At 35.9% G+C, this 18,646-nt stretch overlaps 1 protein-coding gene across 1 annotated transcript; it reads left to right on the forward strand.

Moving 5' to 3' along the window:
• The first annotated feature begins 35 nt into the window (after positions 1-35).
• Positions 36-17,914, forward strand: LOC138315554 (ubiquitin carboxyl-terminal hydrolase 10-like). The gene is made up of 15 exons (XM_069256661.1): positions 36-133; positions 2,612-2,716; positions 4,228-4,273; positions 5,058-7,010; positions 7,351-7,442; positions 7,719-7,828; positions 8,013-8,062; positions 8,370-8,479; positions 11,052-11,163; positions 11,549-11,655; positions 12,531-12,656; positions 13,732-13,824; positions 14,304-14,448; positions 15,685-15,750; positions 16,229-17,914. The coding sequence occupies exons 1-15, from the start codon at positions 116-118 to the stop codon at positions 16,417-16,419; spliced, it is 3,324 nt and encodes a 1,107-aa protein (XP_069112762.1). The 5' UTR covers positions 36-115; the 3' UTR covers positions 16,420-17,914.
• Positions 17,915-18,646: the final 732 nt, after the last annotated feature.

Below are 18,646 nucleotides of genomic sequence, written 5' to 3' on the forward strand. Positions count from 1 at the left end.
CTATTTCCCTTTTCGACCTATCGAACGGAAGTGATTTCACCATCGGGTCGAAAATTTTACCCAACATGGCGGCAAAGAAGCATGTTTTGTGACACATCATAGATTCTTTACCACTATGGCTTACCAAGCACAGGTTAAATGATTACATCACATTGTTTTACTTACCATTAGTATTGAGGAATACGATTCATAATACTAATGTCATTTGTGTTCTTTTCTTCATGCGAATGTCAAACTTTTGTTTTGAAACAAATGTGCCGCATGCGGAAGGGACGGAAGGGGGGGGGGGTGATGTTATGTTTTATAATGCTTGTTGTAAAATGTCAGTATTTATACAGGAATGTGTTTATTTCCGCTAACCTTCCAATGAAAGCAAATCAAAGCATAACGGCATTGGTGATTAAACACGGTATCTTTAATCCAAAATCATAAAATATTCTGCCATGAAATTGAAAACTCGGTCAGGGATTTTGACTAATCACGTCTAAGATTTTTTTTATTGACTCATTTCTACCAAGGATTTTTTTAAAAAGAAAATAAAGATGACCGAATGATTATGTGTCAATGTCATCGTATGTCAATATAGAGTATGAGTCTGCACACAATGGTGAACATTGTGTTGGTCTTGATACTTATATGAGTAAAATGAAGTCAAAACTTCAACTGTACCTGTGGTCATACTACAACAATGATAGACGTTTAGATTGTACACGATGAGATTGTTAAACTTTTGAAACATTACGCTAGGCACAGTACTTGTCAACAAAATAATGTTCGGTGATGAATTAAATAGAGACTACAGGCAGGCGACCAATTCTCTCCAAGTACCCATTCTCGCCATCATTTGATCAATTGTGTATTTGTATGGAAACATGTGAATTATAATGAATAAAGTCATCTTCTGATAGAAGACGCTGCCATGCAGGTTTCTTCAAAATATTGCTAAAAATATATAAAATATACACATGCGATGGTGAGAATGGGTACTTGTCGAGAATGGGTCGCTGACCAGAGAGTACAGTAGTCTGTTCCTCCAATCCTCATTATTCGTGCCTCTGTTAGATAATCAAATGCCATATTCACCATACAATTAGCATCCCTTCCCCTATAAGTAGCCCTTCCTTCCTCTGAAGGAGTTAAAGTTATATAAAAGCCCCCCCCCCTTCATCCCATGGATTAAACAATGTTTTACAATTGTGTTATGTTTATAACATATGAATCATGTCATTATAATGCGTCTCAAAGGAAAGAAGGCGTATCTGTGTTTACTGTAACAGATTAATGTGCCATATATGTACAGAAAGAGTTATGGCTAACTTAAAAAAAAAATTGTCCACAGCATATATTTTGTTTTTCTAACTGCCCTTTGTTACTATTCTATTATGGCCCTTTCCAGAGGGAACTGTTCTCCTATAGTGTTATCTGGCAAGGTATAGTCCACCGAGTCACACAACATTCATTATGACATCATATATTTGGTCGCGTGCTCATTCCTGGGGGAATATACTTTGGTATAGTTCCCGTAGTCAGGTATAGTCTGCCTTAGTCAAGAAGGACAGAGAACTGTCGCTAAATAATAGATCATGGCTGTTATCCAATCGCATTCCTAGTAATTATCATGTGATGTACTAAAAGTTTTTAGTGCTCTGGGTGCTAATTTCAAATACATGTATTTGGGATATCTATAGAATTGAAATATAGGTGTTTTGCGGTAGTGAAAATACTATCGCATGAGCATGAATGCACAGAGTTACATTCTTCTACAATACTATACAGTATTATACTACACCTATACACAATTGTGTGTGTTATCAAAACATAGAAGGAGGCTACTCCAAAAGGTTCCGACTGTATGTGATTATACATTATGTTGTGGGTGCAGTGATTTTCTTTGTAATCAATGCTTTTTCTCACTGCTTTGGGAATGGGGCCTGTGGCTTTGAATTTGGGAAAATGTGCGACAAAACTAGGATTTTGGAAAAATTATGAATTATGAAATAAAGCATAACAAATAAGATTTTTGATTTCCAATTTAGTTTATGTACTTTTCTGAAGCCAATTCACAAATATTTAAAGTCTTAACCAACTAAGTTCATGTAATATTTTTGGATAGTTTTCAAGAAATTTTTATTTTGGGAAATTTAAGGCTTGAATTGGGAAACATTTAGAGGTTTTGCCATGGGGAATGGGGCCGATTTTCGGCCCCTAATCATGCTAGAAAAAAGCCCTGTGTAATATGGAATAATTTCAGGGGTCTCTACCTTTTCAATCTGGAAAACCCTAGCTACATTGCATCTTTCTTGAATCATGTATATTTTAAGAGAGCTTTTCTTCATTTGGGAAAATATTTTAACCTAAAATTTAGAAAATACAGCAAAATTTCTCTAGGGGAAGGGGCCTTTATTCTGCCCCAAATGTACCTAAAAATTCACAAGGGTGGGACAATTACTGGTTATCAAATGTCCCTTAACACTATATGTGTCTAATATAAATTGTAGGTTCCTTCTATGTGGTAAAGGTATACATTTTGTATTCTGTTTTGTGGTTATTATATATTATGTATGTACTAGAGGGTAATTTAATTAATTTCCATATATTTGTTTACTTGTAGGATTTAATGTTTGGGGACTTCGATACCCTGGACCAACATGAACAGAACAACATTAGGAAGATTCTGTATGGGCCTCGTAATGCAAATGAGGATAGGAAGGTTGAGGTATATTAAATATAAATATTTATCTTCAAGTAAAATTTCATATCTGAAATAATGTTTTGTATCAAATTACTTTATCTGTTTTGCTATTTTAAAAGGTCAAGTTATAATATTAAATAATATTGCAAGACATGTAAAGAAAATGTGACATCACATATAATCCTGATGTCATATAATCAATGTTACATTGCAAATTGTCTTTGTAAACAGAAACACCATAATATATCAACCTGATTTTGCCAAATCGGCCTATAAAGATAGACGGAGAATGATCTTTATAGCTAGGTGGTCTTTATACACAAGTTGAATTGTGTGAAAATTGCCTATTTGGGACCTTAGAAAAGTAGTCATATTTAGCACACAGGGACCTGGCACGACTTTTTTAAACTAACAGTATAGTATAATACATATATATATATTATAGTATCAAGGGTATGAACTCGGCAGTCGAGAAAAACAAACCTATTTTTTTAAAACTGTGTTTATTTTAATGAATGGGTTCTATACAACATTGACGGATATCTTACTTTAAAGAGAAATAATTTATCTTTCCATTGAGTGCTTGATGAACAAAATTGGAAAAGTATTGACGAAGCTATGGCTTGATGAATAGGGAAATTTACGAAAAATATGCTAGGTAGACATTTCCCTGTCCGGTCGAAATGTTGCCTCGGCTCTAATGGGCACCTCAAAAACCAAGCCAAAATCACAAAATCTATGCTTGTGGTGGTAAACAGTACCCATAACCGTGTTCATCCACAATCTCCTTTGGAGGTGTCATGAGCCGTACTTTGTAGAAACTCCATTTAAACATCATGTAGCTCACCTACTTTAACCGTCACCGCCATGTTCATTTGTTCTTCGGAACGCTTCTGGAGTTTACCTACAAGCACAACATAACATAATTTGCATAATGTAGTCACGCTATGTAAAGTCGAGAAGCGTTCCGAAGAACAAATAAATATGGCGGTGACGGTTAAAGTAGGTGAGCTACACAATGTTTAAATGGATTTTCTACAAAGTAAGAGTCATGACACATCCAAAGGAGATTGTGGATGAACACGGTTATGGCTACTGTTTACCACCACAAGCGTAGGTTTGGCTTTGTTTTTGAGGTACCCATTAGAGCCGAGACGACATTTCGACCGGACAGGGAAATGTCTACCTAGCATATTTTTCGTATATTTCCCGATTCATCAAGCCACTTTGTCAATACTTGGCCAATTTTGTTCATCAAGCACTCAATGGAAAGATAAATTATTTCTCCTTAAGGTAAGATATACGTCAATGTTGTATATAACCATTTATTAAAATAATCACGATTTAAAAAAAAATGGGTCTGTTTTTCTCGACCGCCGAGTTCATACCCTTGATACTATAATATATATATGTATACTATTGGTTAAAAATTTTCATGCCAGGTCCCTGTGATTTAGTAAGTAGTCTTTTATATACAGAGGTTGTTGCTTAGGCAGATTGCATTGTATACCTGTATGCTCTATTTTTTTGTACAGTTTCCTTGGGATGAAACGGGAGCTGACATGTTCCAGTTTGATAATGGTAAGTAACATTCTTTTCTTTGCCTCAAACTTTTTGGTAAAATATGAGTTAACAAATAGGCACCCACATCCCTATAAGCATTCTCGTCCCGCTGTTTGAGGTCTCATTTTCACTTTTCTAAAATTAAATGGACACTGAGAATATGAAAACATGTTCAAAATTTCCCGAAAGCAATCTCAACAGAGGTATAACTTATTGGCTTATAGACACTTATTGAATCAAATACAGTAAATATTTTTTTAAGCCCTTATCAAAGCTTTCTTTCTTAAGTGGAAGAAATTCCATTTTTTGGCGGGCAAAATATTATGTGAGTAGATTTGCAGTCAAAAAGTGTCTCTGCTTCCCCAGTTACTACTGAATATGTCTCTGAAGATACTACTGAATATGTCTCTGAAGATTGATATCTATTGATAAAGAGGCATGTTAAAGACAATCAATTGAAACCTTAAGCTTGTCACTATCAATAGTTCAAATTAGAGAATTAAAGACAATAATTAGTAAATTTTGAAGCAAAACTACATGAACAAAATAACAGATGTAAAAACCAGTAAATATATTTTATTCCAACATTACTTTCAGTAAAAGAACAAAATACAGTATAGGCATACTTGTTTCTCAAAATATGCCTTATTTCATATGTAAATAATCAATCAGTTTGTGTGTCCAGTTAATCTGTTGTGTTTTTTTGTCAGACTCCCATCTCTGGAATATTTGCTTTATGCAGTAGAGTGAATGGATATTAAAATTGTCAATTGAATGTATGAATTTTGTTTCTGATATGTAGCAGCCCAGGCCGGAGATATGGTGGCCCAAACTGATACAAACTGTATGCCAGTGAATACTAATACTGATGGCATTCCTAACTTCCAACAATACCATAGAGAAGGCCTTCCGCAGCAACAATTTCCACAGCATATGAAAGTCAACCACGAGCCTAGAAATCCTGAGTTTGTAGGAGAACGACATAATACTTATCGAGGAGTTCAACAGAATGAAGTTTATGGAAACCAGTTTCCTAGAGAAACACAAAATTACAGAGCTCCTTCTGTTGAATTTGGTTATGATGCAAGTCAGTCAGAAATGTCGCAGGGTGGTGGTAAACAACGTAGGAACAAAAAGAAACGCCCTCCAGGTTATTATGAAAGGTTGGAGGAGGCTGAGAGGCAGCAGTCTCAGGCCGATATGGTCCAAGGGAGCGTGGGCAACTGGGCAGACAGTGCTGTAGGACATGTCTCGCCACAAAACTTTCCTTATATGCCCCTAAATTACCCGGCGGTTCCCCTAGAGGTAAGACAGACTGAGCCACAGCATACTCAGCAGCCTACTGTTGGGGGTATGGTTCCTCCTGTAGTTCAGGAGCGACCCTTCCCCCCGCAAGGTGCCCCTCCCACTATGGTTGGTGGCCATCCTATACAGACAATTAATCCCAGTGCTATCCCTCAGCAGGATCCTACTAGAATGGCCACTGAGAATATTCCCAGTGCCAGGGACAGAAGTACCCTCCCCAGGGAGGGAGCCCACATGGGGGTGGTGAATGCACATCCAGTGCTAAGAGAGGCATCTCTCCCCAGGGAGGGAGCCCATATGGGGGTAGTGGAACAATCTCGCAGTTATCATGATGGCCATTTCACAGGTCATGGTCAGCCTCCACCCATGAATAACATGGCCATGGGATCATACCCTAATCCTGTACAACAGAGCATCAACAGAAACATGAGCAGTATTCCTCATCAGAATTCACCTGTAGATTATAACTACAGCTCATCTCCCCAAGGTGTTCATCATGTGGAACAGTGTAATCGTAATGTTCCGCCACAGGAAAATTTGTCAGCATCGTATATTCCTCATCAGATCTCTAATTCACAGACTTTACAACATGAGACACGCCCATCCGTGGATCATAATTTGGTGGACAAAGTCACCCACCAGATGTCCGATCTCAATGTGTCCCAAAACACAAGGGGCAATAACCCTAGCTATGCACATCATCATGATCGCCATCATCATCATTCGGGTCCACAAACTGTTAATACAGGTTATAATTCTAATAGTGGAATGCCTGTCATGGACAATAATCACACAGGACCAAATACAGGTGTACATGTAAACAGACCCCCCGGATTTAATGTTCCTAGTGCTCATTTAACCCCACCAGTGGCAGCTGCAATTCCAACAAATTCCATGGAGTTTAATGTACAGGACAGCTATAATAAACAATATCCTTCAACAGGAAGTGCTCCTACAGTTCCTGTTGAGGAGAAAACGGTGCCATCTAATGAACAATACAGAAGAAACAGTGAAGTCGGTCAACAAGAACAAAAAATTAGTGAACCACATCACCGAGCTAGTGAACCAGTTTATCAAGCCAGTAATCTTGTTCAGGAAAATACACAAGAACCAAGTGTGAATATTAATGACAATAGAATAGTTAAAGAATTACCAGACTCTAGTGAAATAGACAAAGCTCAGCAAGGAAGTGGCGATCAAAAGGTCGAAGACGAAAGCTATCCTAGTCCTCCAGTTCAACCGGAACCACCGAAACCTGTTAAAGCATCATCATGGGCGGGACTATTCAAAAACGTGAGTCCAGCCACGACCGGCCCAGTTAGCTACAGTGTAACTGTTACAGATAACACGCCAGCTTCTACAGAGATTAAACAGAGCGTGACAAAAGACTCTAATGTACCCAATGAACCTGTGTCTACTGAGGACGACAGACTGGCAAGTAGTTTTGGAGGTAAAGCTTTAAATATACATGTATATACAATTAATATGTTCATATTCATTAGCAAATTTTATTTCAATTAATCGAGAGAATGATGTTAAATAAACTTTGTATCTTATTGTAAAAGTTTGTTTTACCAAAAAGAAAACCTATCCTAATATTCTTTTCAAAGTCTTGTGTAACAAGATTCATTGACCTTATCTGTAAATGGATCAGCAATGTTTTGTGGATGGTCGGATTTTATCTTGCTTTGTTGGTTCATTTTTACATAATATTCAGACATATTCTAATAAAATGTGTTGTTTTTATCAAAAAATAAATTAAAGTTGACATCTATATGTTTCTGTTTCAGAGGCATTGAGTAATTTAAAAGTGAGCCATGTCCAAGTAGGACTGACCCCCCGCGGACTGGTGAATCGTGGTAACTGGTGCTACATCAATGCAGTATCCTTCATCACTACATATCTAATAACAGTGTAAACTTGGTGATTACTTCAATGTTATCTCTTCAATTTAACTCCCAGTAGATAAATATATATATATATATGTGTTTGTAGAATCCTGTTAAAATGTATGTTATCTTCTTTTTTTTTTAACAAAATCATTGGATTAGTTTGCTTCCATTTCTATTTTACATAAGAACATAATAATATATAATATAATGATTTCATGTTTATGCTGGTAATGAATATATATTTTATGACCTTGACCCTCCCTCAGACCCTTCAGGCTTTGGTTGCCTGTCCCCCATTTTGTGATCTCTTACGTCGCATGCCGAAGTACAGCCGAGAGGAAAGAGGAGCCAGCAGTACCCCAGTACTAGACTGCATGTAAGTACACAGGATAGATCTAGAGTAAAAACATTTTTTAAAATGTCTTCATACCATTAAAGATGTTTTGAAGTCCAAGCATGCTTGAGTGATGCAGTACTTGTGTGTGGAAATTAAATTGATGCTTAGCAGCAATCCATTAAATGTGGAAAATGTGTAATCCCGTACCATTGCTGTGTTATAGGGTGGAGTTTGTGAACGAGTTCTCCCCATATGGCAGGAACACAGATAGAGGTAAGATGACAGCAGCACAAGTTTTATATATTCCATCTTTGTATATTACACAGTTTTAATATCTTTCTTGTGTATACGATTGTGATGTCATTATTTTGTGAGACCTATTTTTCAGTCATTAGCTCAATGTCGGAAATTCTGTTATGTAAATTTCTCTAGATTGTTGCCAGTAATAATACATACATAAATGCTGGTTAGATTTTAACAATTAAATGATGATTAGCATGTCGTATCAATGTAGGAAATTTGTAAAACTGATCTCTTAAGAGTATTTTGAAGACAGTATTTGATACTTGTGTAATTGTAGGACCACAGAAAGGCCGTAGGATGTTCCAGGATATCACACAGGGGAAGGAGTTTGAACCAGTCAATGTCTATAAGATGTTACAAGTCATGCAGGCTAACCAGACATTTAGAGTAGGTATATAGGCTGGAACAGTAGGTGTATATAAGCTTACAAGGTAGTACTGGTAGGTTTTAAGTCCTACGCAGTATAAACCACAACAGGCTGACAGTCATAGAGTTACATTTGTGAAAGAAATGGTAAAATTATAGGATACATGTAGTAAATTTTCATATTAAATTTATTGTACTTAATTTGAAATAACAATATGATTAAATATTTCTGTCAGCATAGTAGTTATTCTAAGTAAGGCCAAAAAAAATTAATTGTTAGTTTCTCAGGCCACTTTTTTAAAAAGTCAGTGCGGGCGGCGGGAATATTTTTTATTTTTCATTTCTCTGAAAACAAATGCGGCAGATACCATTTTATTTTTTTCTCACTTGAAGGACATGAAAATCAATGAAAACACGTGTAGAAAATGTAAATTCTTACTCAGTCTTTAAGAACAGCTTTTAAATATCTCAATCGTTACTATATCCAAAGAAAACCAGTTGAAAATACATAATCCTGGGAGGAAACATTGCGTTTTGAGCAAATGCTGACATCGTCAGCCATTTTTTACTGGAAATGAAAGGTGCATACTAAAATTGGAGCCAATTTCCGGGTGCGTTTTCGAATGGAAATTTCGGGCGAGTTCGAATGGAAATTTGGGGTGCGTTCGATGCGGTGGTCTCGATTTTAATTTTTAAGTTATGGCGCATAAAAACGCTGGTGCGGGGGGTAAATGTCGATGCGGCGGGGCCTGAGAAATTAAGAATTAATTTTGTTTGGCCTAATGTATGGCTAATAGCATTATTTTCTATGGATTTTCAAGAAAAATAGAACAAAAAAAAACCATCAGGTCAAATTCAATTATAAACAAGAGATCCCAGAGGGATCTTGGCGCCCACCAAAGAATGATCTATGTCTGACAATGGAAAGAGGGATCTTTTCCCTGCTTTTCAAACTTTTTCACACATACTACATATGAAATTTCAGACAGATCGCTTCATTACTTTCTGAGAAACAGTGGTGAAATCCAAGATGATGACCGCTTGGCCATCTTGTTGAAGGATTAGTCCCAAAGGTATTATGCACAACTAGGGCCCAAGAGGAACCTATGCATGGAATTTGAGAGATATCCCTTCAGTAATTTCTGAGAAATAGCGGTAACTATCAAAATCCAAGATGGCAGCCAGGTGTCCATCTTGTTGACCGATAAGTCTCAAATTACAACTAGGGCCCTAAGGGAACCTACGTATGGAAGTTGAGAGAGATCCATTCAATACTTTCTGAGAAATAGTGATATCAAACTTTAACTACCAAAACCAAGATGGCCACCGGTCGGCCATCTTGTTGACCGATCAGTCTCAAATTGCAATATGCACAACTAGGGCCCTAGGGGAACGTACATATGAAATTTGAGAAAGATCCCTCCAATACTTTCTGAGAAATAGTGGTAACAAACTTTAACTATCAAAATCCAAGATGGCAGGCTGTCAGCCATTTTGTTAACCTATCAGTCCCAAAATCTTTTATGCACAACTAGGGGCTAAGGGGAACCTACGTATGGAATTTGAGAGAGATCCCTTCAATACTTTCTGAGAAATAGTGGTAACAAACTTCAACTACCAAAATCCAAGATGGCGGCCGGTCGGCCATCTTGTTGACCGATCAGTCTGAAATTGTAATATGCACAACTAGGGTCCTAGGGGAACCTACATATGAAATTTGAGAAAGATCCCTTCAGTACTTTCTGAGAAATAGCGGTAACAAACTTTAACTATCAAAATCCAAGATGGCGGCCGGTCGGCCATCTTGTTGACCGATCAGTCTCAAATTGTAATATGCACAACTAGGGTCCTAGGGGAACCTACATATGAAATTTGAGAAAGATCCCTTCAGTACTTTTAAAGAAATAGCGGTAACAAACTTTAACTATCAAGATCCAAGATGGCGGCCGGTCGGCCATCTTGTTGACCGATCAGTTTGAAATTGTAATATGCACAACTAGGGTCCTAGGGGAACCTACATATGAAATTTCAGAAAGATCCCTTCAGTACTTTCTGAGAAATAGCGGTAACAAACTTTAACTATCAAAATCCAAGATGGCGGCCGGTCGGACGTCTTGTTGACCGATCAGTCTCAAATTGTAATATGCACAACTAGGGTCCTAGGGGAACCTACATATGAAATTTGAGAAAGATCCCTTCAGTACTTTTAAAGAAATAGCGGTAACAAACTTTAACTATCAAGATCCAAGATGGTGGCTGGTCGGCCATCTTGTTGACCTATCAGTCTCAAATAGCAATATGCACAACAAGGGCCCTAGGGGAACCTTCATATGAAATTTGAAAAAGATCCCTTTTGTCCTTTCTGAGAAATAGCGGTAACAAGAATTGTTAACGGACGGAAGGAAGGACGGACAGACCACGGACGAAAGGCGATTTGAATAGCCCACCATTTGATGATGGTGGGCTAAAAATTAACTTAAGCTTCTTTATAGCGGAGTCCTCTAGTGTGCTATGGTAGCTATTAACACTATATTATCATAATTGAAGTTTGGCATTGAATTATGTCGTTAATGGGAGAGAACTCTGTCGACAGCTTGGTAGACAGGAAGATGCTGAGGAGTTCCTCAGCTGTATCCTTGACGGACTACACGAGGAGATGGCCTCAGTCATACAGCTGGTGAACGGCAACACTGATCCCGCTCCAGGTATGAAAACTTACACGTGTATTCTAAGGTCTGCTTTTTAAGTACAGGAACTAAAAAGTGATGGTGTATTCATTTTACTTATAAACATGCAAAGTTAACATGTATTAAGATAGGCCTACGGTTTGCCGAGAGTGACTTGACCTGTCAAATAATACTGAGGTTATCTGATTATTCTATTTTGTGTAGATCAAAAGTGAAAAATCCTGGAGGCCTAGTGTCATGCTTGCATCTTGGAACGTTTTATGAAGTTAACAAATCAGTTTTGTAAAATACATGATAATGTAGTAACCATACAGGAAAAAAAAATAAAACAAAAACAAACCTTTAGAAGCAATCTAGCTTACACCTACATCTAAAACAAATTGAATGACCACTATATCTACAGAAGCTGAAGCGAACGGCTTTGATCAAGATGACGATGCTGAATCTGAGATGTCTGAGGATTCCTGGGAACAAGTTGGACCGAAGAAACGCAGTGCTCTAACACGCAAGGTAGGTCACAGCCAGATCCAAATAGTATCCACATTAATACTCTGGCAAAAGATGATGAATTTGAGATCAGAGGATGACTGTCAGATTTGACTTGCTATCCAGTGACTTTGCTCACTTCTTAGACTTGATGAGCATCTGTATGTTGAGAGACTGCCTAGACAAAATGATTGCTTCCATTGGAATGTTATACATTCAAAATCTCTTAAGATTTATGTTTAGAATTGTACCTGCTGCCCCTATTGCATGATCATAAAAGGCGACTAAATTTAGGATCTTATCTTTTCTATTCTTCCTAACCGACTTTATCTTTCCTAATGCCTCCCTTGGCACCGCCTCACTTTTGGCCTTGAGATGAGCCTTCGCCCCTGTGAGGAAGGCTCTGGGTTCTGTCCCCATGGTCGAGATAGACCAAAGTCTATAAAAGTGGTAGTTTCTGCTCCTGCTTAGCGCTCAGCATACATAGAGTGGGACGACTGGTTCGCCTGTTGTCAGTATAATGTGACCGAGTGGGGCTTGTTGCTTGGTGTCTTCGGCGGCATGCTTCAATGATATAGCACTACAAAAAGGGCAACAGTTCCACTATACAAGAAGACACAATATAAATATACCACAGTTTCCCAAAACATCCACCTCGCACAACAAACACGCAACACACAGCATACATGGGAGGCCGTCCTTACATGACCATAGCTGTTAATAGGACGTTAATTAATCAAACAATGTTTGTTTTGATTTTATAAACTTATTGACAAGTCTCACAAGAATATCTCATATGTAGATCCTAAAAACATGTTATGAAAATGTAATTGTGGAATATTATTTATGAAAATGTATTTGTGGAATATTATTTGTGCATTTTTCTCGTTTACCATCAGGCTATGTTTTCCAAGAGCCCTATAGCGGACATATTTGTGGGGTATATGAGATCAGCTGTATACAAATCAGCCGCTAAGGAGTCTGCTACTCTTCAGCCTTTCTTCACTCTACAGCTGGACATACAGGTATAGACTTTAGCTTGACATACAAGTATAGACTTTAGCTTGACATACAGGTATAGAGTTAGATTGAACATAAATCTGTAGTGGAATTACTCAATACCTAACATATTCAAAATACAGAGACAAAAGGCTACCAAACTGTATTACTGCCCAGGATTTTAATATATTTTATGAAAAATATATATATTAAACATTTTATTCTTTTAAATGAGTGTCTAATGGAATATTTTATATCTTAGAATATCTTTGATTTTAACTTTTTATTATAGTAGTATTGATATATTTTACTGATATTGCAAAGCAAGTTATCTCCCTTGAACTGCTTTGTCTCTCAATTTTCCTACATAAAATTGAAGATTTTCACAGTCACTGCGGTCTTTGATAATGGAAACAGTAGAAAGCTACAGAGAAATAGAGAATTAAAGAATAAGTTGAGAAAGCTACAGAGAAATAGAGAATTAAATAATAAGTTGAGAAAGCTACAGAGAAATACAGAATTAAAGAATAAGCTGAGAAAGCTACAGAGAATTAGAGAATTTGAGAATAAGTTGAGAAAGCTACAGAGAAATAGAGAATTAAAGAATTAGTTGAGAAAGCTACAGAGAAATAGAGAATTAAAGAATTAGCTGAGAAAGCTACAGAGTAATAGAGAATTTAAGAGTAAGTTGAGAAAGCTACAGAGAAATAGAGAATTAAAGAATAAGCTGAGAAAGCTACTGAGAAATAGAGAATTAAAGAATAAACTGAGAAAGCTACAGAGAAATAGAGAATTTAAGAATAAGTTGAGAAAGCTACAGAGTAATAGAGAATTTAAGAATAAGTTGAGAAAGCTACAGAGAAATAGAGAATTAAAGAATAAGCTGAGAAAGCTACAGAGAAATAGAGAATTTAAGAATTAGTTGAGAAAGCTACAGAGAAATAGAGAATTAAAGAATTAGTTGAGAAAGCTACAGAGAAATAGAGAATTAAAGAATTAGTTGAGAAAGCTACAGAGAAATAGGGAATTTAATAATAAGTTGAGAAAGCTACATAGAAATAGAGAATTATAGAATAAATTGTGATGTGATTTGTTTGACAGACGGATAAAGTGTTCAGTGTTAAGGAGGCCCTGGAGGGACTAGTGATAAAGGAATCCATCAGTGGCTACACCTGTACCAAGACAAAACAAGAGGTATAATAGGAGATATATTTTTAAAAACATTTACATGAAATTTTGGTTTACTGCTGTGGAATTTGTTAAAATTTAAACTTTGTCAAAATGTCAAACTTGACCTTGAAGTTTCCAGGTTATCAATGTTTGATATACATTAGAGGAACATATACATTATGCTTTTATCATTGGTCAAGATTGATAAATATTGATCTCTCTTTGTATTTACAATAATTGTAAAAGTAAATGTTTATCTTAGCTACATCAAATTAGATTTTAGTGCAAAATGGTTTTTTTAAGTTAGGGCAATGAAGAATTTAGACAGTGTTGCATTATTTTTTATACCAACAACATACTGATGATCCAATATCCATGTGCATGTGCATTGTAGTTCTGATTTCTTTTGAGTAAAATTATCAAAATAATGTTAACTCGTGTACTTGTGTACTCCCTACAATAAATATTTACTTCATGGATAGTGATATGTATACCTTTTATAGATGGAGGTAGCCAAAAAGGTCACCCTTGAGGAACTGCCACCGGTGCTGGTTATGCACCTGAAGTATTTTGTCTTCAATAAAGATGGTGGATGTCAGAAGCTTCTGAAAAAGATAGATTACCCAATAGACCTGGAGATTACCAGAGGTGAGTCATCAAAAGTTGTCTTACCATGGGTTACTGTCCGTTTTGTATTACTTCATTTTATAAATTAGGGCTGTTCCAGCAAAACATATATGGTAGGGGGGGAAGGCACTTTGAAATTTGGAGACTCATTGATAGAAGTGATTTTCAATTTTGTTGACCCCCACACATATCTATTTTTTTATGAACGAGACCATGGCATAGAGGCGATTTGATTTTTTTTATTTTGCTCCAACATCTATTTGGATTTACATATTTTGATTTCTAGCATCACTAAAGAGTCCCAGGAAAAATTGCACTGTATATGGTGCAGTGAACTATTGTTTGATGTGCTGCATCTATTACTGTATAAAGATACAATCCTCATAGAACCAGCGGAAATTCTACTACTGATACCAAAGTGTTTCACAAGCTTAATACAAGAGTAGACATCTGGACATTGACGCTGAAGCTTGTGAACTGCCACTTTTTCCTTGACTTGATTAATACCAGTGAATTTAAATAAAGATCTGTTGATGACAACAGGATAATGCCAAAACTAATCCATTGTTTCTCTGTACCAATGACAAGTTTGAATGAATATGATATGTTTTAGATAAATATTTTGTCATTATTATATCAGAACACCCAGAAAATAAAATAATTGTTATTTATTGAAGATGAACAAAACATTATTATTGTCAGAAATTAAAATTTTTCTCAACAGTTATTTTTGTAGTCAGGATGATTTACGGCAACATTATAAAACACAAATTTTGCATTCTATTTCAAAAGGTTACAAATGCTTCAGATAGACCCACCCACAGAAGTGATTTTATTGAAATGCCACCCTGGCACAGAAGTGATTTTACTTTGAACCCACCATGGCACATACTATTTTTTAAAGTGCCTTCCCTGGGTGCCACATATGTTTTGCTGGAACAGCCCTTAGGCAATATACAAGATGTACAAGACTTTTGTGTAAACTTTGTCATAGTGACAACAGTAAACACTCGCACCAGCTTCGAGGAGGTTCTCCATTTCATTGTTTGTCAGCTCGCTTCAGAAAGTATTTGAGGTCATGTGTTTCATATTTGTTTTACATTAAAACTCCTCAAACGTCTAGCTGGGCGACTATTGAGTGGAAGTTTGGTTAAAAAAATACAAAAGCGTTTTAAATTGCATACATGAACATATATATATCAACATATATTAGACGATGATTCAGTTTGTTATCATGCCTTACTTTCTGCTATACAGATCTTCTATCTCCCAATGTTAAATCAAAGCTCCAGCTACACCAGAGGTCATACAAACTCTTTGCAGGTATGTATATTACAATGTTCTCATTTATAAATATGCCCTAGACACTACTTTTTGAGCCTACAGAATTTACGTTCCAGGTAAATACAATGTTCTTTCATTATAAACATTATGCCTTAGACACTACCTTTTGGGCTTATTGAATTGAAGGTACCAGGTCATTGTGACCTGTGTTTCAGTCTGTTTATGTTAGTCAAACTTCTTTACTTTTAAATATACTTAAGAGGCACTGCTAAACTCCACAATAACCAGTTCAGATGAAACTCTGTGAAATGTGGCAACCTATTAAATAAGAATGCTAATTTATTATTTAACAGGGTGCCACATATTTTTTACATTTACTGTAAATCTACAATTGGAACCAAGTATGTGAAATGAGTTTAATGGTCTCAAAGACTTAGCTAATATGGAGTAAGTGTATTTTATTTGTTTATTGTGATTAAGTTTTATATTTTCACTGACACCGATTTCTGTTTTACAGTTGTGTTTCACCATGGGAAGATGGCTACAGGAGGTGGTCATTATACAACCACAGTATTCCATCCCGCCATTAATGGCTGGATCAGTATAGACGATAACATAGTGAAACCTGTGAACTTACCGTTTGTTCTCAAGTACAACCCCCCTCGAGTACCGTACCTCCTGTACTACAGACGTACAGATGTCCACTAGGCTACGCAGTCACAAAGCTATCTAACAGTGCTACAGGCCTATTAGTGGCAAAGCAAGAACTGGTGTCACTCTCATATTCCACTTACACTGAAAATACAGATGATGTAGAAATGTGCTTGGAACTGCACTCTAATTTTGGGAGAAAAGTTGTGTCAAAATTCACCAAACATGTATGCGCTCTGGGAATAACAATTGTTTTTTAAAGTATATTTTCAGCCTACACATGTTATGCTAGTTTCAAAATCTGAAATTTTATAAGGATGAATAAACTGATTTCGGTGGCTTTATCTTTAAACAGACATTGACTGATGATGTATAGAAGTTTGAACAGTGGTATTGATTCACATACAGACCGAGTGATATTTATCAGGATTGAGGGCAAATGTTATGGTATCAGGTTGATGGAATTTTCCTGAAACAATGGCATTTTTAGTGTTTGGTTCAACACCTGAGTTTGCACCTGAGTTTATTAGATATATGACACTTAGTGTGAAATCAATATAATGGTGTGGTTATATGTGATAGAAGAGAACGTCAAAATTATTATAAATGTGTTTGGATTTCTCGTTTGTTGATTATATATCTTTAGTATGATTGATGATATAAAGGAATTTGAGGAGAGAATGTTTATACAATGTGATGCATGTTACCCAGTTGTGCTGATGATAGATATGATGTTGAATGTTAAAGGGTATGATACATGTATTGAAAGATCCACTGAAATATACAGAAATGTAAGACATGTAAAAGTGTTGCCATGGTGAGAATACTTGTTTTAAAAGTGTCTTACGTGTACAAGAGCTCCTCTTTTCAAATACTACATATCTTAAGTAATAATACTTATTAAATAGAACACTGTGTGATGAATTTAGCAGAATAAATTAATATGGTGGTACCATGGTTATCAAAATGCTGTAAGACTGGTAAAAAGTGTGGTTAATGATACAAGTTACAACATATGGTAAGAAATACCTGTATGTATACAATAGCATGGCGATGTGATAGTTAGGATATGCCTTATGTCGGATGGTTCATGTAAGGAATCTCTCAAATGATGGGGACAAAGGAATTTTGTGTGGACTAGCGACAAGAGGTTATAATTTATGTGGCTAACCCATATCTATACACTGAATTATGATGAAATGTAAATTACTTTTTATAAATATTTTGTTCATAGCAGAATATCAGTAAACAGTATATGTTATATATTCAGAAAATTGTCAATCCTAAATATACATACCCAAGGTTTCCACATGATAGATCTATATTTGTTTTCTGGCACAGACCATTTGATATACCATACATTACTTTTTGGTAGAAGTTCCATAATGACCAAATTTTGAACTAAACATTTAAGTATATATTTTTAAGGGTTAAGAATATGTTGGGCTGTATTTGTTAAAACATACTTTATAGGTGTAGATTTTCAATTTACATTGAGGGATCATTCTTTAGATACCAATCGGGTCTTGGAAGAGAAAAAAAAAAACAAAAATCAAGAAAAGAAAAAAAACACTCTGGGTAACAGGAATTAACCTAATTTTAATCATCCAAAACTCAATATATTCCAGTTATTGAGAGTGTGATATAACTTAGGATATGTAAAGTTCAGACTGTCGATGGGCTCACTTTGAATTTGTATTAAAAAAGTTTGCTTTGTTTATATGGATATTACTGGGAAAGGGAATAGAGATGAAATTCTATAAAGATCGTTTATATAGTATAACTATGTTTATGCATAGAATATATTCAGATTCCATATAGATATATTTTCATTATTTTTCATGTTAATGTCCAATGCAAACATTCGATATGAAGACATAGTTATGTTTGTTACGCTTATTTATGGTGGTTTTGTGTGATTGGTTTGTTCAATGGTGAACTCAAGATCAGAATTCTGTAGTTGCATATTACAGTTATCTGCCCTTGTGGGTAGGTATTGATAGTGACGTCGTGTGTTTGCGAGCGTGACGTCATAATTTTCTGAGAAAACAATGTAAATTGCACTCACAAAATAATGACGTCACAATAGATACCTATCGCAAGGGAGCTAACTCTGTAGTATGCATAGACGTAATAGTAGCAACATGATTAATTGTGATCTTTGTAAGAGAGAAAATGAAAAAAAAAAAAGAAATAAACCTATCATTTGTATTAAAAAGTCATATATGAACGAAAAACAGATGTTGTGTTTGCAAAATTTGTGTGTCTGTATTTAAATGTATAT

This window comes from Argopecten irradians, chromosome 2 (genome assembly GCF_041381155.1).
Source record: "Argopecten irradians isolate NY chromosome 2, Ai_NY, whole genome shotgun sequence".
Lineage (NCBI taxonomy): Eukaryota > Metazoa > Mollusca > Bivalvia > Pectinida > Pectinidae > Argopecten > Argopecten irradians.